The sequence below is a fragment of the Anabrus simplex genome, chromosome 1 (assembly GCF_040414725.1).
Source record: "Anabrus simplex isolate iqAnaSimp1 chromosome 1, ASM4041472v1, whole genome shotgun sequence".
In the NCBI taxonomy this organism is placed as follows: Eukaryota; Metazoa; Arthropoda; class Insecta; order Orthoptera; family Tettigoniidae; genus Anabrus; species Anabrus simplex.
Window position 1 is genome coordinate 1,637,096,334 of NC_090265.1, and position 24,669 is coordinate 1,637,121,002.

A 24,669-nucleotide genomic window follows, 5' to 3' on the forward strand; every position below is an offset into this window, starting at 1 on the left:
AAGTACATCACGTCTCTCCTTTATGGCTTCTAATAGTCTAGCTGAGATAAGGGAGGCTTGAGCTCCTGAATCGACTAACGACATAACTTTAATGTTCCCAAACCTAATGGCGATTACTGGCAGGCTACGTTGGTTTCTTGGCCTAGATGGTGTCATATCCTCATGGAGTAGTTCTGAGTCCTCTACGTGCCAATAATGTACCTGAGTTACGCAGAGCGGCTCTTCCCTCCTTCCATTTTCAGGCAATCTCCTTAAGAGAACATTGGAGTTTTTTTGCACCCGTTGTGTTAGGGTTCGGTGCAGGCGTTTCGTTTTTCTTACCAGCGGATTCCTGATAATCTAACGAGGCGGCTCCTTCTTGATCCTCGCCTCTTAGCTTTTCTTTCAAGTACTCTTGAGTTTCTCGCCATCGTCTATTCAATTCATCTCGATAAGTAACCCCGTCCTCTACTTGTTGGGCCTTTGTTGGCTTTTTCCATGTTAATCTATTTTCGTACGGCACTTTCCCTCGGTCCGGCCGTCCTTTATACCCTCGATATCGGGTAGGTGTATTTCGTGGTGTAGGCCGTTCCTGTGGTACTTCCGGATCTGGACGTCCTTGTGTCACAATGGCGACAGGACTGGTAGTCATTTCTTTAGTCTTACTCCCTTTCGGTAAAGATTGAGCGTGGGCTGTGTCTAACCTACGAAGTATCCCATCCATTTGTTCTAAAGATTGTATGTTAGCAGCTACCAAAATCTCCTGGACTTGGGCTGGGAATTGCAGCGTGATCGCCTGGATCAGCTCTTGCTCAGGCAATGGCGGATCCAAAAACTGCATTTTCTTAAGTTGCCCAATGAAATAATCTGTGTAACGTGATGTGTTTATAGAAGTATTGTACTTCTTAGCATACAACTGCAACTTAATTAAATGTTGCGTCTCTGAATTCCAAAAACGCTTCAATAGAGCTTCCTTGAATTCAGAATAAGTGTTAAAGCAAGATTTGAAAGCGGAATACCATGATAGAGCGCGTCCCTCTAGTAACTTGGAAACGACACGAAGCTGTCAATCAGGACTGATTTTATTTTCTTGAAAATACCCTTCAGTGTTGAGTAAAAATTCCCCAGCGGTGTATTCCTCCTTCCCAGAGAATTTAGCAGGTTTTTCATCGGCCATTCGGATGATAGTGGTAATGTTTGTGTTTTCGTTAGTTTTCAATATACTAGACGAAAATAAGGGAGTATCCTTCAGTTCTAAATTAGAGACCTTACTACCAAGGGTTTCTATCTGTCCCTGTAATTCTGTTTTAACATCCTTCACATGTTGTTTAATAGTATCTTCTACCACCTTCACTTCATCTTGTAGGTCCTTCTTTAGTTCAGATACGTCTTGACATATACGCGTAACTCGAGTGTGCGTAGTATCTAATTGAGACGAAAACTTTTTATCAAACTCTCCCTGTTTGCTCTTTATAAGACTGACTTCATAATTTACCCTTTGAATATCAGTTTTAAGCGTATCTCTAAGATTTTCCTGAATGGAGGCTATTTTAACCTGGGCTAAGGATTATTGTGAATGTGATTCTTGAAACTGAGTTCATAAGTCTTCTACTTCTTTAGTAATTTCTTGAGAAATTGGAAGAATAGCTTTGAAGTCATCTTTAAGAAGAGCTACAACTTGGGTTTTAATTTCTTCTTTCATGACCTCCATGCTATTTTTTAATTGGACATTTATTTCAGAAATTTTTTCATCTACCCTAGCGTTGGACTCTTTAAATTTTTGTTCAATGCGAGCACCAGTCTGAGTAACTCTTTGTTCTAGGGTGGCATTCGCTTCTACAAACTTCTTATCTACTTCCGCATTTGAACTACGGATTCCCTAAGTTGACGTTCAAGGTTAGAACTGGATTCATTAAGTTGACGTTCAAGATTAGAACTAGACTCATTTAATTGTTCTTTCTGTTCTCTCAAAGACTGTTCAAGATTAGAACTAGTCTCATTTAATCTGAGTTCGAGATTAGAACCGGATTCGTTTAATTGTACTTTGGTCTCAACGATCCTACTTTCTCTTTTGCTACTTTCATACTGAGCCTAAGGGCTGCCATAATCTCCTCCATTTTATTAAAATATATAACACTAATACCAAGTACAGGAATAATGATTGACACACTTCAAAATAATTTTTTTTAAGATTTTCAAAATTGGCATTCAGTCGACAGTTCAAAGTCTTAAGTCCTAGTGCCAATGTTTCAACACAAATTAATTAAACCAAGTCTTTGCAAATCACTTCTACCAAATTACTTAAATTATGCACTTATGTTTCAGTTAAGTTAGTGTCCACTGAAATTTGCAAACACTCCTATGCTGATTGAATTTAGTCACCATAGCTTTAGCTGTATGTAAGTCTTTTATGTTAAGCTCCAATGAAATCGGGCCCCTAAAGGCGGGCGCCACGTATACTACCTCCTCTCTGTACCCGTAAAAAGTGTTCATATCTTTAAGGCGCTTGATATTAAATTAACGAGCATGACTCTTAATTCAGGGAGTGGCTTTATCACTGGAGTTGGTACAGAGAGGGGTATAGTTATCAATTTTAGAGATTCTTTTGATAAATTGAGTTTATTGATCATCAGAAGCAAGTTCATATCACCATCGTACAGCAGCATGGAAGTGTCGTGGCTGGTTGGTACCTCCAAGTCCTGGGATGGCGCTGGACAACGCCCGGGCAGGGACCACGCCTGCTCGGATGAGGAGTTCTAGAATGTCTCGACGTTCTGGAAGATCTTAAAGATTCGCACACGTTCCAGAATTCGATTTGGGACGTAATCCACACTGGAGTTTTCTGCACGGCACTCCACACATTCATGGCACTGTCTGAACAGATATGACCTTTTAATGATTGTTACTGCACTCTGGATATTCAATCAAAACGTTCATAACACGAGCTTACTGTAAGTCAGAATGTTCTAGAGGATTACTGTCACTACAGTTCTAAATGCATAGTTCTGAAGATTTAAAACACATTGGCAATGCACTGAATTAATAGCACTCGGAAACTGTCCTGTTCCGTCGATAGGCGAAGTGAATAGCCATTAAAGAAAATAATATTTGAAAGAAAAAGTCTGACTTCACAAGTTATGGATGCACTCAAACTACTGGAAAGTTCTAGGCTTTATAGGAACGCGACATGCGTATTCTGAATTGTCACAGTCTTTGACGAGGATAAGAATGAAACACAAGTCCCCGTGCAGCACTTGGGAAATATGCACATTTCACAATTAAACGTAATATTGAACGTCCCCTAAGTTCCACAGTTTACAAGACGTAAGTTCAATGAGGCACTTGGGAAAACAAGTCATATCGTACACACGAAAGTTTATGTCAGTAGGGCACAAGTTCATCCCACAAGCTCGGAAAATTCCAGAAATTAATCCACAAAATACAAGTTTGAATAAGTTCGAAACGTAAGTTCAGTGTGGTACACAACACTAGTGAAAATTCAAAGTCCTTTCAATCGTCGTCGAATAACTAAGTCCCTATGTGGCACTTCAAAAAAATAACAAGGTTCCAATGTGCAGAAATAACAAAGTTCCAATGTGTCAAATATTAAAGTCCCAACACGACACCCGAAGAAAATAAAGTTCCGAAGTGTTAAAATATTAAAGTCCCAACACGACACTTGAAGAAAATAAAGTTCCGATGACAATGTTCCAGTATGTCACCTTACGAAAATAATAAAGTCTTGCCACGACACTTGGCGAAAATAACTAAGTTCCAATGAGACGCTTCAGAAAAATAACTAAGTTCTTATATGACACTTTAAGAAAATATTAAAGTCCAATCGCGACACACGAAAAAAATTGCAAAGTTCCACTGTGTCAATATGACAAAGTTCCAGCATGATACTCGCAGAAAATAACAAAGTCCCAATCAGGCACTTCAAGAATATGATAAAGTCCCGACACAACACTTACCGAAAATATAGAAGTTCCAATACTTGGATTTCGAAGACTGTCGACAAGAAGTTCGACGCGAACAATGCTCCTCCTGTCACCCGTGTCACAGAGACGGCGGAGCGACAGATACTGATTTCGTAGGTCAGGTGGTCCTCCTTTTATACACGTTGGCATGGAAGTGTCTAGAACCCGGGTACTATCTACCCTTATAACTTTTATAATACTCGGGGGATTTTCTTGAAATCTTGACAGATGACGTCTATTGTAGGGGTGTTTTAAGATGGCAGTGTCAAAATAGCGATAAAGTAGCGCAAAATGTACTATATATGGTAGTGGATAGCTGGCTTACGGCGGCCACGTCACTCGCTGGGTACGTCACTGCGTTCGGCTGGCTGCCTATCTTCCACTTCGCGCGAGATTCAACAAACATACTTCGGACTTCTCTCGTAGCGGCGTTCCGGGTACAATAAATATATATATATATAAATGTTCTCCTGGCGGTTAAGTCCAAATGGCACGCTAACCTACGTACTGATTTAAGTAGTGACTGTGAAGCCATTTGGGTAGAAGTGAAATTTCAGCATTCCAAATACCTATTTTCCTGTTTTTACAGAACACCTCGATCAACCATCAATTATTCTGAAAATGTTCTCTGTTCTGTAATGAAAGCCATTAATCTGAATCCTAATATAATTATACTGGACGACTTTAACCTCTCAATATCTTGGAATCCCCCTGCGCAAGGTGTCCCTTCTAACAGCCTCGACAAGTGGTATCTCGACCATTATATTACGGGCCTAGGCCTGCAACAGTACGTCCTTGAGAACACCTGTGGGGATCCTGTGGATAGTCTTCTTGACTACCTGCTTTGCTCCGTTGAGCCTTCAGTTATTTCTGTGGAACGAAATATTTTAAAATCGAACCACAAGTCTGTAGAGGCAACATTCTCTATTGCCCCTCCCCGCTCCCCGAAATGTCATCGACCCTATACCAAGAACTGTATACCCATATGGCGAAAGGTTGATTGGCAGGCTATCAACCACACCCTCTCTCTTCTTCCTTGGCACTTGCTGCAAGTGGGTGAAGTCCAAGAAGCAGTGGACCTGTTCTACGACAGGACCCGTGCTGTGATCCGTGACATTGTTCCCTCTCGTAAAACATCCGCCAGATGCCCATCTTGGAAGAAAAGTGACACCAAAATTGCAGAAATTAATGAGACGAAAGTGTGGAAAGACTAGAAAATGTCACCTTCTGAAGCCAGCTATAAAACTTTTTCTGACCTGCGCAGATACTATAAACAGCTTCTAAAACGGGATTACCAGGAATATATAAACTCTGCCTGCCTAGAAGTGAGAAGCAATAGCAAAATATTCTGGTCTCTGATAAACAGCAGGAAAAATACAAAGCGTGTGCCAGACACAGTGACTTGGGGTAATAATTTAGCCAGTGGTAGTAATAGACCGGAAATTTTCAACGATTACTTTGCGTCTAATTTTGTTTCACCCGTTCAGTTCCCAGATTTTCCGTGCATTGATTCTGTTCCTTCTCATAGTCTCAGTAATCTTTCCACCTCTGAGTCAGAAGTCTATTCTTTACTTTCCTCCCTGCCAGAATTTAAACCTACTGGTCCGGATGGTCTCAGTCCTATCTTCCTTAAAAATACCGCTACGACTCTTGCCCATCCCATTGCTGTTATATTTAACCGTTATTTCTTATCCGGCTACTTTCCTGACGACTGGAAAATCGCTAACATCACTCCGGTTTTTTTAAATGAAAAGAGGCCTGATGTCAGAAACTATCGTCCGATTTCTATATTACCCACCCTGTCACACATCTGTGAAAAGATTATCCACCAGCGTCTTCTTTCTTTCACATTTCCTTATATATCATCCCAGCAGCATGGTTTCCTTCCTGGTAGCTCCTGCCTAACTAATCTGTCTGCTCTTCTCCATCGTGCAACATCTGTCTTAATGACGGTTCTCAGCTGGACGTGTGCTACATTGATATTGCAAAGGCTTTTGTTACCGTAGGCCACGCACTTCTTTCCTATAAACTCTCAGAACGTTTTGATATCCATGGTCGCTTCCTAACTCTCCTGCAGAGCTTCCTCAATACCAGATCTCAGCGTGTGGTTCTTGATGGGTTCAGTTCGACTCTTGTTATGGTACATTCTGGCGTCCCACAAGGCAGTGTCCTAGGTCCGCTTCTTTTTGTCTTATTTATTGACGATCTCATTAATACTATATCCTACGTTTCTTGTGAAATTCTACTATTTGCAGATGACTGTAAAATATTCAAACAAATCGATTCATTATCAGACGTAAACTCCTTACAGAGTGGACTTAACTCACTCTCTGAATGGTGCTCCACATGGCGTCTTAAGCCTAATCCTACCAAGTGTTCCTCTATTTCGATCACGCTTCGTAAATCCCCTATTCACAGTAAATACTCCCTCCTCGGTAACCCGTTCCCAACTCTAACAGAACAAAATGACTTAGGAGTGTTGTTTGACAGCAAATTGTTATTTGTCCCCCATAGACAAAAGATAACCTCACGAGCAATGTCACTTCTCGGTTTGTTGTATAGATTTTCTGACATCACCGATATCCAAGCCCTCCGAGCCTAATGTATCTTGCATCCTACCGATTATTGAATTCGCATCTCCTATCTGGTCTACCCCTTCACCCACTAATCTGAATCACATTGAGCGCGTGCAGTCATTCTGTGCCATTGTTAGAGCCAGAGTATCTGATTATCGAAACTTGAGCAGTAATCAGATACTGGATAAGTTAAACCTTCACCCGTTATCTAGTCGCAGGAAAGTAGCCGACCTTAGATTCCTATATAACGCTGTTAACGGTTTATTTCGTTCCCCCGAACCTGCATCCTTCTTTTCCTTACATGTTAAATCTCCCAAAACCAGGACTAATCCGCCCCTTCATATTCCCTATTCCCGCCTCTCTCTCTTTCAAAAAAGTTCATTTATCCGCATACCAACCCTCCTTAACTCTTTATATTCTGACAGGAACTTGGACGTTTTTTCTTCGCATGCCTCCTTTAATCGATTCTTCCTTAACCGTGTTCATTTTCTTCATATTCCTTTTTTCTCTTCTCATTGCTGTCTTCTCTTTTGTACATAATGTAATATGTATTAATTTTTTACTGTACTATACCATTACTTATGTGTTATATCTGTATTTATCTTACTGTGCCTAGCTATAAGTTCTTCTCTTCGTTTTACATTCAATCTTCAATTTTCCTCGTTGTTTGTTTTGCCTTTATATTTTGTTCTTAATTGTTGTGTCTACAGTTATTTTAATATTTTGTTAGTTTTTAATTTTTTCCTCTATTTTTACCATTAGATGTTATTTCCTCATTGTTCTTCCACTTACTTTTTTACGTTTGCCTTGTGCTACTCCACTGTAAATATATTTTGCCTTTGCGGAACTCTGTAATTCGGCTTCTCGCTGTTTTGGTTTCCCAAATAAATAAATAAATAAATAAATAAATAAATAAATAAATAAAGGTCCAAGAATACTGGTCTAATGGTACTACCTGCTCCGACGTGTAGTCAGTTCTCAAAGCATAAGGCCCCCGGACGTTGCATTATCGCGCTAAGTGTATAATTGTAACATTTAGCCGTAGCCTTGAGTTACCCAGTCATATCGCAGTTATCACTTCTAGTTAACCACTAACAAGCTGATATGTATAACACAACCTTTCCGTACCTCCTTTCCTGAGGGCTTATCTCCTTATCACGGTAGAACCTAGTGTATAAAAAAGGTATTTGGTATAGTACAGGACCACTGACAAGATGGGCTCTTCAACGCGATCATGTCTCTTGCTGCTGGCTCTAGTAGTACTGGTTCACGGCGCGGCGAGGTCCCGCTCGGCCAACAACCGCTTCCCTGATGACTTCCTCTTCGGCTCTGCTACCGCGGCGTATCAAGTGGAGGGAGGTTGGAACGCGGATGGTAAGATATATTTCTCGACTATACCGTAATAAGCTAATTGTATGTGATATAATCGTATCTTAATGATATACATCAAAGTTCTGTTATTCATTAAGGGAAATATGTACATGTGCAAATATAATCGTTCACCATATCCACAATTTTTGAGGTACGTAACTAAAAAATTTTGTACGAAGTTTAATAATGGTTAAGTACGTTTCCTCACCATTTTTCATAACTTTAACAAAAGGATGTCTTATTTATAAGAAGTAACAGACATGAAAGTAGCGAGAATGATTGCTGATGAAAACAGGTGGGAACAATGGAAGAAGAGTACTCGGAATGAGGAGATAAAGGCTAATTTAGGAATGAACTCGATGGATGAAGCTGTACGCATAAAACGTCTTCGGTGGTGGGGTCATGTGAGGCGAATGGAGTAGGATAGGTTACCCAGGAGAATAATGGACCCTGTTATAGAGGGTAAGAGAAGTAGAGGGAGACAAAGACGACGATGGTTAGACTCAGTTCCTTCTTATTTCTCTGTGCTTTACGTCGCACCGACACAGATAGGTCTTATGGCGACGATGGGATAGGGAAGGCCTAGGGGTGGGAAGGAAGCGGCCGTGGCCTTAATTAAGGTACAGCCCCAGCATTTGCCTGGTGTGAAAATGGGAAGCCACGGAAAACCATCTTCAGGGCTGCCGACAGAGAGATTCGAACCCACTATTTCCCGAATGCAAGCTCACAGCTGCGCGGTTCTAACGGCACGGCCAACTCGCCCGGTAGGCTCAGTTTTTAACGATTTAAAGATAAGTGGTATAGAACTAAATGAGGCCACAGCACTAGTTGCAAATAGAGGATTGTGGCGACGTTTAATAAATTCAGAAAGGCTTGCAGACTGAACGCTGAAAGACATAACGGTCTATAATGATGATGGATGTGTGTATACGTTAACAAAAGAATTCAAGTGTTTTGCAATTTATAAATTTGATGACTCCATGATTAACAAAAGTACCTCTTTCTCATAAACTTCCCAACAAATTGTCAAGGAAATTTCACGGTATGACCTCAATATGTATAGAAAATAATCCAGAGAAGCATTTTTAATATATTGTTACTTAATTTATTTTATTGTTTAATTACTTTGTAAACTGAAGACTATCCAGAATAACTTGATATTTTTCTTGTATATCTCGGTGTTTAAAGTTTTCCCCAGTGTATATGTTTGTTATACTTAGTAATTGGTGTGCCAAGAATCATGGCTCTTCCTTTCCCAGTTTCTGAGAAAAGTGTTGCTGTATAATGAAAATGGTGATTCTGATAAAGTGCACTTTAAAGTTGAACTTCATTTTTCCTTGCCATTCTTTTTATCAAAAGGCTCTCCAGAACTGTACTGAGTGTCCTCCTTTCCTTCAATATTTCTCTTCTTGTAGGCCTATCTTCTTTTCTGTCTTGTGTTCTTTTCATGGTCTTCGATGGATTTCTCAGCTGCAGTTATACATTGTGTGTCAATTCTCTTCAAGATATCTCGAGTGAATGCTCCAAACTTGAAGCCCATTCTCTGCAAGACTTTTATCCTCTCTGAGTTGCCACCATTAAATGCAAGAACTGCATCACAAACTGTAATTTAACTACCATAGATGTGTAAAAATGCTGTCTACATACAAGGGCATTCAGAGCAGTGGCGGTTTCTGGTATAGCGCAATGGAGCAATGAACCTCCAGTTTATATCAAATTTTATTCAACTACTTAATAATCATAACTCCCTTGTCAATCTCGAAGCTCTTGCTTAGCCCATCTATCCGTAATATTGGCTTTCATTTCATGTGAACTGCGCACGTTCCGTGGCTGGATACTTGTCTGGAATGAACCCCCTTCGAAGGCGCTCTCTCCGTCCGTACCTGGGCGAAGGGAGTGGCGAGGTACGGGGGGACATCGGCCGGCACGTAGACAAGACCAGGATATCGCAGAAACAGATATCCTTGGTTTACGCATGCGCAATATGCCACTCTCTCTAGTGTTGTCGGGGGTGTTGGGGCAAGGTAGACTGACCTTGTGTTGGGGTATGTGCCTGCCATCTGTTGCCCTTACAGGATTTCAACTACGTAACAGAAAATAGTGCACATAATTAGCGCTAGTGCTGAAGAGCATCATTACTGCCAGCAGTCACATTAAACTGCCAAATTCCAATTGATGTATTTTCCCAAATTTTGCCTTCTTTGGAATAATTACTTTTTGGAGAGAAAATTAACTTAAAACTCACCGAGGCAAAGAGTAGCGGGAATGTAATACCAAAGAAAACGCTAACTGCCTAGCCACAGGAGTTCTTAAAATTAAGTTACCAACATTTCGAACATGCATCCATAAAGTTTACTCTGTTTTTCAAGTGTGATGCTAGTGTTTACAACAGTTTGCAAAAGTTATCATAATTCGTAATATTATTGTACGCTGTGCAAGCGTGTGAGTGTTTTTCTGCATTGTTGTGCCGTTCAGAAACATAATTTTTAGGACATAAAGAAGTAACAATATTTTCTCCGTGTGTCTATTTTTGTGCACTGTAGTTGCGTCCATAATATTTGTTCCCGGGAAAGGTAAGGAGCTACATAATAAGTTTGAAGAGTGATATGACACTTAAGAAAATAACCTTTCTTTCTCTCTCTCTCTCTCTCTCTCTCTCTCTCTCTCTCTCTCTCTCTCTCTCTCTCTCTCTCTCTCTCTTGAGCGTAAACTTAAGATTAAGGATGCCGGACGCCCAATGATTGATCTTGATATAACGAGGCATCCTAAAAGTAAAAGTAATGAAATCGTGCGTAAATTCAGATTGGATTTATACCGCATAAAAGAATCGAGTGGATCTGTGGGTGCGAAATTACTAACATGTTGATTTGTTTTCCTTTTTTATGATTCATGAGTGATGAAAGCAAAGGGACTTGGACCAAAGTCGGAGTGGTAGATATAGGATATCTGCCCAAAAAATTATAATAAAGAAACACAGAACTTCTAAATCTCATATGCTTGCCCAGTTACAATTCGATCTCCTGGGAAGACACGATAACCGTCAGTAATTTGACTGCGCTTACAGGCAGTCTGAGAAAGAGACAACGACCAAGTACGGAAAATTCGTTATGTGCTGTGTAAAGTTCTGTGGCGCGTTTGAGATGGCATTGCGTGGGCATGACGGAACAAGTGAATAATCGAATCCTGGCATATTTCGAGGCCTCGTCAATTTTAGTTCTGAAATTGACGGTGCATTAAGAGACCATCTGTCCAAAGCTACTGTTTTCAAAGGCACCTCGAAAGACATTCAGAATGATTTGCTTTCGAGCAGGTATGAAATCTGTCGTGAGGAAAAGAAATCACCACAGCGCACTTCATTTCGGTAATCGCAGATGAGACCACCGATATATCAACTACAGCACAATTTGTTATCATTCTTCCCAACGGTAAGCCAGTTGAAAGATTCTGGGGTTTCCTCTACCCTCTAGTCATGATGCTAAGACAATAGCAGAGCGTTTAAAATTTTCTTTGAGCGAAGTTGTGGGTAATAGAGATAAGTTGATTTCACAAGGTTACGATGGAGCAAATGTAATGAGTGGTCACCATTCAGGGTGCAAGTTCTAATCAGGAAAGAGTTTAGGCATGCACATTATGTGCACCGTTATGCCCATTCTCTGAACTTAGTCATGGCACAGGTGACAGGGGTGAGAGGAGATATTGAGTGGGGGGGGGGATATTTCTTTCTGTTGATCCCCCAGTGACGAAAGTGACGCGCCGCCATTGATTCAAAGACTCATTCAGATTTTGCGTTTTTCCACGAACACATTTTTAGTAACTCGGAACTGGACAGAAACCTGAATATTCGTTTGATGACTTTCAGGATCGATTCCGGAAGACTATTCTTGTGATTGTAAGGAATGCCATCTCTCTGACCAGGTTTATAACGACACCAATTAATGGGGCACACATTCTCTTTGGGATATTCGTCTGTGGATAACATGTGGTCACGACAGACCTAACCTCCATTACCATTGTCTAGAATTTATTACAGCACGCACATGCTTCTTACACATTTTTAAGAACTTTTCGTGGTCGTGGCATGATTTAAATCAATTTAAATAAACAGAATCAAAACAACGAGAAGTTATTGAAAGAAACGAAGAAAATACAAGTAATCACACTTTGTAAATAAAGATTTCTATTGTTTCCGAGGAGAGTACAGAGAGGGCGCAGCCAGCAGAACATGTCGCCAAGATACAAATCAGCTGATTTTGGGCACCTATCGTAAATTGCACGGACAATCGGCGTAAGCGGGGAGATTTCAAGGATTCATTGTCGACAAACCAGACTTATTCTATGCAATTTTAATGTGTTACAAACATAAAAAAACACGTATTTTCGTTGATGTGATAAGTGAAGTACACAAGTCTGAAGGAATGTAGTAAAAATGCAGTCAGAGATTTGAAAAGTGGATATACTAAAGACAATGGGTTGGGATATAGTACCATATTTCAAATACTTTTTTATTATTGTTTGGTTGAAGGAGCTATACCAAATGAATGGAGAGTTGCTATAGTAACCCCTGTGTATAAAGGAAAGGGTGATAGACATAAAGCTGAAAATTACAGGCCAGTCAGTTTCACATGCATTGCATGTAAGCTATAGAAAAGCATTCTTTCTGATTATATTAGACATGTTTGCAACATTATTAACTGATTTGACAGAAGGCAGTTTGGGTTTAGGAAAGGTTATTCCACTGAAGCTCAGCTTGTAGGATTCCAGCGAGATATAGCAGATCTCCTGGATTCAGGAGGCCAAATGGGCTGTATTGCGATTGACCTATCTAAGGCATTTGCTAGGGTAGATCATGGGAGACTACTGGCAAAAAAGAGTGCTATTGAACTAGAAAAAAGAGTGACTGAATGGGTGGCTATATTTCTTGAAAACAGAAACCAGAGAATTAGAGTAGGTGAAGCTTTATCTGACCCTCTAATAATTAAGAGGGGAATTCTTCAAGGCAGTATTATTGAACCTTTATGTTTCCTTATATATATATCAATGATATATGTAAAGAAGTGGAATTAGAGATAAGGCTGTTTGCAGATGATGTTATTCTGTACAGAGTAATAAATAAGTTACAAGATTGTGAGCGGGTGCCGGGTGACCTCGATAGTGCTGTGAGATGGACGGTGGGCAACGGTATGATGATAAACGGGGTTAAAAGTCAGGTTGTGAGTTTCACAAATAGGAAAGTCCTCTCAGTTTTAATTACTGCGTTGATGGGGTGAAAGTTCCTTTTGGGGATCATTGTAAGTACCTAGGTGTTAATATAAGAAAAGACCTTCAATGGGGTAATCACATAAATGGAATTGTTAATAAAGGGTACAGATCTCTGCACATGGTTATGAGGGTGTTTAGGGGTTGTAGTAAGGATGTAAAGGAGAGGGCGTATAAGTCTCTGGTAAGACCCCAACTAGAGTATGGTTCCATTGCATGGGAACCTCACCACGATTACTTCATTCAAGAACTGAAAAAAAAATTCAAAGAAAAGCAGCTCGATTTGTTCTGGGTGATTTCCGACAAAAGAGTAGCGTTACAAAAATGTTGTAATGTTTGGGCTGGAAAGACTTGGGAGAAAGGAGACGACCTGCTCGATTAAGTGGTATGTTCCTAGCTGTCAGTGGAGATATGGCGTGGGAGGACATCAGTAGACGAATAAGTTTGAGTGGCGTCTTTAAAAGTAGGAAGATCACAATATGAAGATAAATTTGGAATTCAAAAGGACAAATTGGGGAAAATATTCGGTTATAGGAAGGGGGGTTAGGGATTGGAATAACTTACCAAGGGAGATATATAATAATTTTCCAATTTCTTTGCGATCATTTAAGAAAATTCTAGGAAAACAACAGATAGGGAATCTGTCACCTGGGCGACTGTTCTAAAAGCAGATCAGTAGTGATTGATTGATTGATTGATTGATTGATTGATTGATTGATTGATTGATTGATTGATTGATTGATTGATTGATTGATTGATTGATTGATTGATTGATTGATTGATTGATTGATTGATTGATTGATTGATTGATTGATTGATTGATTGATTGATTGATTGATTGATTGATTGATTGATTGATTGATTGATTGATTGATTGATTGATTGATTGATTGATTGATTGATTGATTGATTGATTGATTGATTGATTGATTGATTGATTGATTGATTGATTGATTGATTGATTGATTGATTGATTGATTGATTGATTGATTGATTGATTGATTGATTGATTGATTGATTGATTGATTGATTGATTGATTGATTGATTGATTGATTGATTGATTGATTGATTGATTGATTGATTGATTGATTGATTGATTGATTGATTGATTGATTGATTGATTGATTGAGATCTTTTCACAGGTAAGGATTAAAATCTGTAACTGCCAGGGAAAACGAGTATAAGTCAGAAAATGACTTGTGCTCTTCTCCCATAGATATATATTAACACGTTTACTTGTACCGTTGGGACCAAATGAAATATTAGGCCTAGGTACATATCGTTTAGTTCTGACTTATAACTACATCGTACACTTACCTTACTTTGAATTTTTTTGACATACTCGTTTTTCCTGGTAGCCTACATTTATTTCTGGACCTCACAGCACAGCTGTAAGTTCCGCACCATGACTGCAAGGCTGAGCCGGATGTCCGGAGATAGAAAGTTCGAATCCCGGTGCTGACTGGCTACCCTTAGAGTAGTGGTTTTTCCAGTGTTTTCCAATACTCCTTCCAGGAAAATGCCGGGATGGTACGTCGTATAAAGGCCCCTCCCCCACCTACCTGAATCCTAGACCTTAAAAGCTAGTTACATACACTGGGTTATCAGACAAATTCAACAAACACCTCAGTATAAGGGGATGATGGCCGATATGTCCCAAGCCACTCAAGTGAAGTAACAACAACATCATTTATTTAATGTAAGATAAATGTTTGGGGAGGGGGAATAACAATGGGCGTGTGTGCGCGCTTATTCATATCTATAGTGGCTGGTAACCTAGATGTTAGGTTTTTCTATGTACGTTCATGCATGATATTGGCTGATAACCTAGATGTTAGGCCCTGTAAAACAATAATTATCATCATGACTAAATTTACATATGCAAACTAAGCGTGAAGGTCTTTTAATAAGTGTGATAATGGTGATAGCCGGTTATTTATGTTTGGTCTTTGTAACGACAGAACCTTGAGGTTATCACCTGCATTAGGTATTGGTAATTTCAAAGTTTCTTTGACGATAATGATTATAGGTGCAGTGGGGACGATTGCGTTATTATCGGTCACGTTTCTTGAATTATAAGGCTTAACCAGCATAAAATCGGCATTATTAGAAATGCAGGTTATAGGTATGTTTTGTTGAGTTTATTATTTGCAGCACCGCGGAAATATTTTTAAAATAACTATTCAGACTAATATTACGGAGAAAAACTAAACTTGTGAAATTAGGCACAAGTAACTAAAATAGGTTAACAACGTCAGACCTATTCACGTCATCGTATTGCTTAAATAATACATGAACACATCAGAATATTACACATTATACTTAACACTTATCATACAAAAAGGAACGGAAATATTCCTAGGGAATTGCATTTATCACCATCTTCAATCGTTTAAATCAATTAATCATAAGCTGCACGCTTAAATCGGGATTTGCCCTAAATCAGCTGATCGGTCAGAGCTTGATGTTGGTGCCACGCTTGGCCGGTAGAAACATACGGAGCTCCCTCTCTATCTATTTCTATGCTCTAAGAGGAGAGTATCCAACAGTCACAGTACATGACAAAGAGAATAAACTCCATAGCCTTGATGATGTTTCCAAAGTACACAGATATAGTGACTGGACGAAATTCATATAGTTCAACCCACACCCACAAGAAGAAAACGCGCCAAGACCATCAGCTAATCGATTAGGGCGGCTAAACCAAGACCGACTCCAATCCTCAGACCAAGACCAACTACAATATCTCAGACCTTAACCGACCTATTGAAACTGTCCATAATGGCGGCAGCTGGAGTGCTAGCATGCGTTTGTTTTGATTTGTGTAAGCCATGTTGTTACCAAATATTTACGGAAATTTGAATATTATTAATCGTACATTATATTTATATCTATTTATAGTCTTAAGAAGGTTATAGATCCTCTTTCAGTGCCGTAAGAAACTGTTTGTTCTCAAAGAGCTTATTTACTCCAACAATATCGGTGGTGATTAGGTTAATGTTGATTCTTGTGTTCTTCTCTGAAAGTTTTTCTCTGCAGTTTTAGTTACCTATGCCATGTGTTTATAGTTTAATGTGCTGTGTGCCTGGATGTAAGTAAGAGCTTCAGTATCTCCGTTTCCAAAAGACCTAGTATCAAGGCAAAGTTGGGTTAAGAGCATTCGTAAGGAAAACTATGAACCGATTCATAGGACTAATAATGTTGTGTGCATTAATCATTTTATCATTTTGAAATCAAATGCATTGTTAGGGAAGGCATTATATACCCCTAGAAGGAGATGATCTAATTCGAGTGCCACGCAAACTTCCGAAGTTTAAACTAATGATGCCTATCCTAGCATTTGTCTTATCAGCCAACGTACCTTACTACAAAGAACATTAAATCAGTCCCAGATATTATGACTAAAATTTATGATTTAGAGACTAAATTAATCTTAAACGGTGGCGCAAGAATGATGTAATTAATTTTCAACGGTTTACAATGAACATGCGTAAACTAAACCTAACCCCATTTCCCGTAGAGTGAACATGAGGATTATGTTTTTTTAATATAAAATACAATTATGCCATCAATTCTGGTGAGTTTTTAGCTGACGAGTGCTTTAGATGGTCAAGTGTATCATACAAATATCGCTTGTATCTACTCAACAATACAGGTGGATTTTGGAGGGTTGAAATTTTGTTAGAGAAATTATTTTGCGTTTTTTACATAATGGGCTGTGGTTAATCGTGGTGTTAGATAGTATTTCATGTAAGGTTAATAATGTGCTATGTTGACATCCATATATCGTATTTGCTGACCGGAGATTCATATGTGAAATATTTTTATACTCTGTCTAGTAGATAATATGGAGAGTTCGGCGGCCGCCACCGGGCTCCCAGGGGCCCGCTCTACCACCGCCACCCGGGAGGCCTTCCTGCGAGAAATTTGAATTTGTAAACAAAGCCACGTGCTTTTTGACAGCTGTCATCTACAACAACGCATCGCTAACCTCACTGCTGCTATCTTGACGGGCCTAAACCTTAGTGGTGCCAACGTAACCTCACTAGCTCGAGATTTGAATTGGTAAACAAATTCACGTGCTTTTTTGATACCTATCATCCACCACCTTGCATCGCTAACCCCAGTGCTGCCCTCTTTACGGCACTGCTAAAAAAATTCCGTCAGCTGTCTTTAGCTCTCCTGTTTGGAAACAAACCTACAGGCTGTTTTGACAAGCAGCCATCTTTAATCAACAGAGCACCGTGCTGCCCTCTTTAACTACATACCTTTGAGGCGGATATTTTGAAAAATGCTTTTTGACAGCAGCCATCTTTAATCAATAGAGCATCGTGCTGCACTCTTTAGCTACTTACCTTTGAAATGTGCTCTTGTTTGGAAACAAATCCACGTGCTTTTTTGACAGCAGCCATCTTTAATCAACAGAGCACCGTGCTGCACTCTTTAGCTACTTACCTATGATCGGTGGAAAACGGTAAATAAAAATGTAAACAGACTCTGGGATGGGTTTAAAGAAATTGTTGAGGAATGCGAAAAAAGATTTGTACCTTTAAAGGTGGTAAGGAATGGTAAAGACCCACCTTATTATAATAGAGAAATAAAGAGACTAAGAAGGAGGTGCAGACTGGAAAGAAATAGAGTTAGAAATGGCTGTGGAAGTAAGGAGAAATTGAAGGAACTTACTAGAAAATTGAATCAAGCAAAGAAGGCAGCTAAGGATAACATGATGGCAAGCATAATTGGCAGTCATACAAATTGTAGTGAAAAATGGAAGGGTATGTATAGGTATTTTAAGGCAGAAACAGGTTCCAAGAAGGACATTCCAGGAATAATTAATGAACAAGTGGAGTGTGTATGTGAGGATAATCAAAAGGCAGAAGTATTCAGTCAGCAGTATGTAAACATTGTTGGTTACAAGGATGATGTCGAGATAGAGGAGGAGACTAAGGCCAAAGAAGTAACAAAATTTACGTATGATAACAATGACATTTACAATAAGATACAAAAGTTGAAAACTAGAAAAGCGGCTGGAATTGATCAGATTTCTGGGGATATACTAAAGACAATGGGTTGGGATATACTACCATATCTGAAGTACTTATTTGATTATTGTTTGGTCAGAGGAGCTATACCACATGAATGAAGAGTATAAAGGAAAGGGTGATAGACATAAAGCTGAAAATTACAGGCCGGTAAGTTTGACATGCATTGTATGTAAGCTTTGGGAAGGCATTCTTTCTGATTATATTAGACATGTTTGTGAAATTAATAACTGGTTCGATAGAAGGCAATTCGGTTTTAGGAAAGGTTATTCCACTGAAGCTCAACTTATAGGATTCCAGCAAGATATAGCAGATATCTTGGATTCTGGAGGTCAAATGGACTGTATCGCGATTGACCTGTCTAAAGCATTTGATAGGGTGGATCATAGGCGACTAGTGGCAAAAATGAGTACAATTGGACTAGACAAAAGAGTGACTGAATGGGTTGCTATATTTCTAGAAAATAGATCTCAGAGAATTAGAGTAGGTGAAGCTTTATCTGACCCTGTAATAATTAAGAGGGGAATTCCTCAAGGCAGTATTATTGGACCTTTATGTTTTCTTATATATATAAATGATATGAGTAAAGGAGTGGAATCGGAGGTAAGGTTTTTTGCGGATGATGTTATTCTCTATAGAGTGATAAATAGGTTACAAGATTGTGAGCAACTGCAACGTGACCTCGAAAATGTTGTGAGATGGACAGCAGGCAATGGTATGTTGATAAACGGGGTTAAAAGTCAGGTTGTGAGTTTCACAAATAGGAAAGGTTCTCTCAGTTTTAATTACTGCGTTGACGGGGTGAAAGTTCCTTTTGGGGATCATTGTAAGTATCCAGGTGTTAATATAAGGAAAGATCTTCATTGGGGTAATCACATAAATGGGATTGTAAATAAAGGGTACAGATCTCTGCATATGGTTATGAGGGTGTTTAGGGGTTGTACTAAGGATGTAAAGGAGAGTGCATATAAGTCTCTGGTAAGACCCCAACTAGAGTATGGTTCCAGTGTATGGGACCCTCACCAGGTTTACCTGATTCAAGAACTGGAAAAAAATTCAAAGAAAAGCAGCTCGATTTGTTCTGGGTGATTTCCGACAAAAGAGTAGCGTTACAAAAATGTTGCAAAGTTTGCGTTGGGAAGAATTGAGAGAAGGAAGAAGAGCTGCTCGACTAAGTGGTATGTTCCGAGCTCTCAGCGGAGAGATGGCGTGGAATGACATTAGTAGACGAATAAATTTGAATGGCGTTTATAAAAGTAGGAAAGATCACAATATGATAAAGTTGGAATTCAGGAGGACAAACTGGGGCAAATATTCATTTATAGGAAGGGGAGTTAGGGATTGGAATAACTTACCAAGGGAGATGTTCAATAAATTTCCAATTTCTTTGAAATCATTTAGAAAAAGGCTAGGAAAGCAACAGATAGGGAATTTGCCACCTAGGCGACTGCCCTAAAAGCAGATCAGTATTGATTGATTGATTGATTGATTGATTGATTGATTGATTGATTGATTGATTGATTGATTGATTGATTGATTGATTGATTGATTGATTGATTGATTGATTGATTGATTGGTTGATTGATTGATTGATTGATTGATTGATTGATTGATTGATTGATTGATTGATTGATTGATTGATTGATTGATTGATTGATTGATTGATTGATTGATTGATTGATTGATTGATTGATTGATTGATTGATTGATTGATTGATTGATTGATTGATTGATTGATTGATTGATTGATTGATTGATTGATTGATTGATTGATTGATTGATTGATTGATTGATTGATTGATTGATTGATTGATTGATTGATTGATTGATTGATTGATTGATTGATTGATTGATTGATTGATTGATTGATTGATTGATTGATTGATTGATTGATTGATTGATTTTGAAATGTGGTGGCTGTAAATTTCACGTGTTCTTATTTGGAAACAAATCCACGTGCTTTTTATGACAGCTGTCATCCGCCATCTTTAATCAACAGATCATCGTGCTGCCCTCTGTAGCTACTTACCTTTGAAGTGGAAATTTTGAAAAATTATTTTTGACAAGCTGCCATCTTTAATCCACAGAGCACCGTGCTGCTATCTCTATCGTAGTAGTGGGCAGTTTCTACGTAACAGCTGTCATCCGATATCTTGCATCGCTAACTTTTGTGCTGCCCTCTTTAGCCACTTACCTTTGAGGCGGACAATTTGAAACATTCTATTTGACAGCAGCCATCTTTAATCAAGGGAGCACCGTGCTGCCCTCTTTAGCTACATACCTTTGAGGCGGACAATTTGAAAAATTATATTTGACAAGCTGCCATCTTTAATCCACAGAGCACCGTGCTGCCATCTTTATCGTAGTAGTGGGCAGTTTCTACGTAACAGCTGTCATCCGCCATCTTGCATCGCTAACTTTTGTGCTGCCCTCTTTAGCTACTTATCTTTGAGTCGGACAATTTGAAACATTCTATTTGACAGCAGCTACATACCTTTGAGGCTGACAATTTGAAAAATTCTATTTGACAAGCTGCTATCTTTAATCAACAGAGCATCGTGCTGCACTCTTTAGGTACATACATTTAACATGTGGTGGCGGATAATTTGGAAAATTCCGTCAGCTGTTATCCGCCATCTTGCATCGCTTACCCCAGTGCTGCCATCTTTACGGTACTAAACCTTATCGTTCTGGTGGTGGGTAATGTGCTTTTTTGACGGCTGCCATCTTTAATCATGGGAGCACCGTGCTGCTATCTTTAGCTACATACATTTAACATGTAGTGGTGGCAATTTGAAATTCTATCCCGATGCCATCTTTAATCTACTGAGCACCGTGCTACTATACCTTTGAATTGTGGTGGCGGATAATTTAAAATTCTGTTAGCTACAATCATTAAACATTAGTGCATTCGCAAACCTAACCTCTCATCTACTATCTTGAAGGAGACTCTCCTCCTCCCCTACCTCCTCGGCCTCCTCTACCTCCTTCTCATCCTCTATCAAGGCATAGCTTTATCGAACATGCATCGCGAAGGCTAGAGTGTGCAGCGATAACATCATTTTGCATGGTTTAGACTTGTAGATTAAAAAATAATCATAACAAGACTAAAATCGATGTTGTTAACTTCAACATGTGATCAGAACATCGATTGATGTGTTTACAACATATCTGTTGTATACCTTTGTTCTAAGAGAAAAATAATAATAAGACTAGAATTCTGAACAGCTTGCGTAAGATAGCGATTGCTATAACCTCCTTTTCCTCTTCCAGCTCTATCAAGGCATAGCTTTACCGAGCATACAACGCGATCTTATGCATATCGCGTAGCTAACTCGCTCAGTAAACGATACAGCAACACTTCAAAATGATTTGCCTAGTGCGAAAATCATAAAAACCATACTGTGTAGTTAACTCGCTCAGTAAACGATATAGCAACACTTCAATGATTTTACCTAGTGAAAAAATAAACCATATTGCATAGCTAACTCGCTTAGCAAGCGATATAGCAACACTTAAAAATGATTTGCATTGTACGAAAATAAAAACACACTGTGCACATATCGCGTAGCTAACTCGCTCAGTAAACGATATAACTTCAATGATTTGTCTAGTGCGAAAATAAAAAAACACACTATGCATATATCGCGTAGCTAACTCGCTCAGTAAACGATATAACTTCAATGATTTGCCTAGTGCGAAAATTAAAAAACCATACTGCGTAGCTAACACACTCAGTAAACGATATAGCAACACTTTAAATGATTTGCCTAGTGCGAAAATACAAAAAACCACACTGTGTAGCTAACTCGCTCAGTAAACGATATAGCAATACTTCAAATGATTTACCTATTGCGAAAATAAAAAACCATACTGCGTAGCTAACTCGCTTAGTAAACGATATAACAACACTTTAAATGATTTGCCTAATGCGAAAATCAAAGACACACTGCGCACATACTGTGTAGCTAACTCGCTTATTAAACGATATAACTTGTCTTGTGCGAAAATAAAAAACCATACTGCGTACCTAACTCGCTTAGTAAATGATATAGCAACACTTCAATGATTTACCTAGTACGAAAATAAAAAGCACACTATGCAGATATCGCATAGCTAACTCGTACAGTAAACGGTATAACTTCAATGATTTGCCTAGTACGAAAATCAAAAACACACCGTGCACATATCGCGTAGCTAACTCGCTCAGTAAACGATATAACTCCAATGAATTGTCTAGTGCGAAAATCAAAAAACGTACTTCGTAGCTAACTCGCTTAGTAAACGATATAGCAACACTTCAATGAATTGCCTAGTACGAAATTCAAAACCACACTGTGCACATATCGCGTAGCTAACTCGCTCAGTAAACGATATAACTTCAATAATTTGCGTAGTTTGAAAATCAAAAACCATACTGCGTAGTTAACTCGCTCACCGCACTGCTAAGACACTTAGTAATTGCAAATACACTAACATACGTGATGTAAAAAATTAAGAAAGCACAATGCGTAGCCAACTCGCTTAGTAATTGCAAATACATCACCGAAACACACACGAACAAGAATGTTGCGAGATACTACATACTTACATGTTTTAAAAAAAGGGAGAATGAAAAATCATAAATTATTCGTACGCATGTTGTCTCCTCCAAGTTGTAAGAGCAAATAGAAGCAGTACCGGTATACTGTGGGTTTCTGCTTGCGTAGAACGTGAACAGAAGTAGCATGTTATCTCAGAAAAACTACGCATGACCTCGCATACACGCAAGTCAGACACAATGATAGATATCGCGATTCAAATCCTGGCAACTTATGCCGTCAGGAAGGGCATCCGGCCAGATCCTTGTCAGGAAGACTGACGATCGCGCAGGAAAGGGCTAGCTACCCCGCCTAGCATTTGCTGTCTTCAGGGCTGCCGACAGTAGGGGTTCGAACCCGGTATCTCTTGAAGTAGCGAGAATGATTGCGGGTACGAGATGTTGATGGTGATTCATCTGTCGGATGGAGGCGTTAAGCCATATGCATGTCTCTTTCGATAGGAGTAGGCTATGTGCTGGCACTGGTTTTTACCCCCTCCCTACTGTCGTATATTACATCTTCAGGCAGAGAGTAGTATACAATTTCGAATAACTAGAGGGTGTGCAAAAAGCTAGCATTAAATTCTTTAAGAGTAAGGGCATATAACGCTGTTGATGGTGATTTATCTGTTGGATGGAGGTGTTAAACATTGTGCAGGCTCCTTCAACAAGAGTAGGCTATGTTCCGGCACCGCGCAGGCTTCTTAATGCTATTCGAGGCTATCTGCTGGCACTGGGTTTTACCCTCTCCCTACTGTCGTATATTACATCTTCGGGCAGATAGTAGTATACAATTTCGAATAACTAGAATGTGTGCAAAAAGCCAGCATTAAATTATATAAGACTAAAGGCATATAACGCTGTTGATGGGGGTGTTAAACCTTGTGCCGGCTCCTTCAACAAGAGTAGGCTATGTGCCGGCACCGTGCAGGCTTCTTAATGCTATTCGAGGCTATGTGCTGGCAATGGCTTTTACCCTCTCCGTACAATCATAATATTTTATCTTAGGAACTTGCACCAGCTAAATGCTCCTTAAGTTACAAGTGCCTTATTGCTGAAGGTCACTACAGCGGGAAGACTAGTGTACAATTTCAGTCAACGCATGCATTCCTCACCTCGCTCTGATAGACTACACAGATACAACGTCAAAGACAGTGTTCTAAGCGGCGGAACAAGAATCGAACCTGCTATGTTAACAACAAAAGATGTAACCCAGTGCGAGCACATAGCCTGCTCTTACACCCGAACTACACTGTAAATGTTAGGAGCTCCTGTTTTACAACTGGATGCGGTTCCTAACGTAACAGGACCGGGATTAAAAATCTGTTTTACAGCCGGGTGCCATTCCTGACGCAAGATTTTAAATAGCGAGAATCTGTTTTACGGCCGGTTGCCCTTCCTGGTGAAAACTGGGATCAAGAATCTGTTTTACAACCGGATGCCCTTCTAGGATTTTAAATAGCAGTATCTAGCTTCTTAAATCATACACCATTGTTTAATGGCTGGTTGCCCTTCCTGACGTCAAAGGCCTGAGATCAACAATCTGTTTTTAGCTAGATGCCCTTTTCAACGCGAGAATCGGAGTTATACAGCTGGATACCCTTCTTAACCCAAGAACTAAAATTTTTAATCGCAGTATCTAGTGTCTTACATCACGAACTATTGTTTTACGACCGGTTACCGTACCTGACGTAAAGAACTAGTATCAAGAATCTGTTTCACAACTAGATGCCCTTTTTAACGCGAGAATCGGGGTTTTACAGCTGGATGCTCTTTTTGATGTAGGACGTTAGAGAACTGGGATCAGGAATCTGTTTTACAACTAGATACCCTTCTTAACATGAGAATCGGAGTTTTACAGCTAGATGCTCTTTTTGTTGCAAGA

The 24,669-nt window shown here is 39.4% G+C and overlaps 1 protein-coding gene across 1 annotated transcript in view; it reads left to right on the plus strand.

Moving 5' to 3' along the window:
- The first annotated feature begins 7,731 nt into the window (after nt 1-7,731).
- Nucleotides 7,732-24,669, plus strand: part of LOC136858639 (myrosinase 1) — a 106,010-nt gene continuing 89,072 nt past the window's right edge. The window contains exon 1 of the mRNA XM_068229383.1: nt 7,732-7,909. Within this exon, the coding sequence (XP_068085484.1) occupies nt 7,750-7,909 (160 nt within the window). The 5' untranslated portion in view covers nt 7,732-7,749. The remainder of the gene's footprint in view (nt 7,910-24,669) is intronic.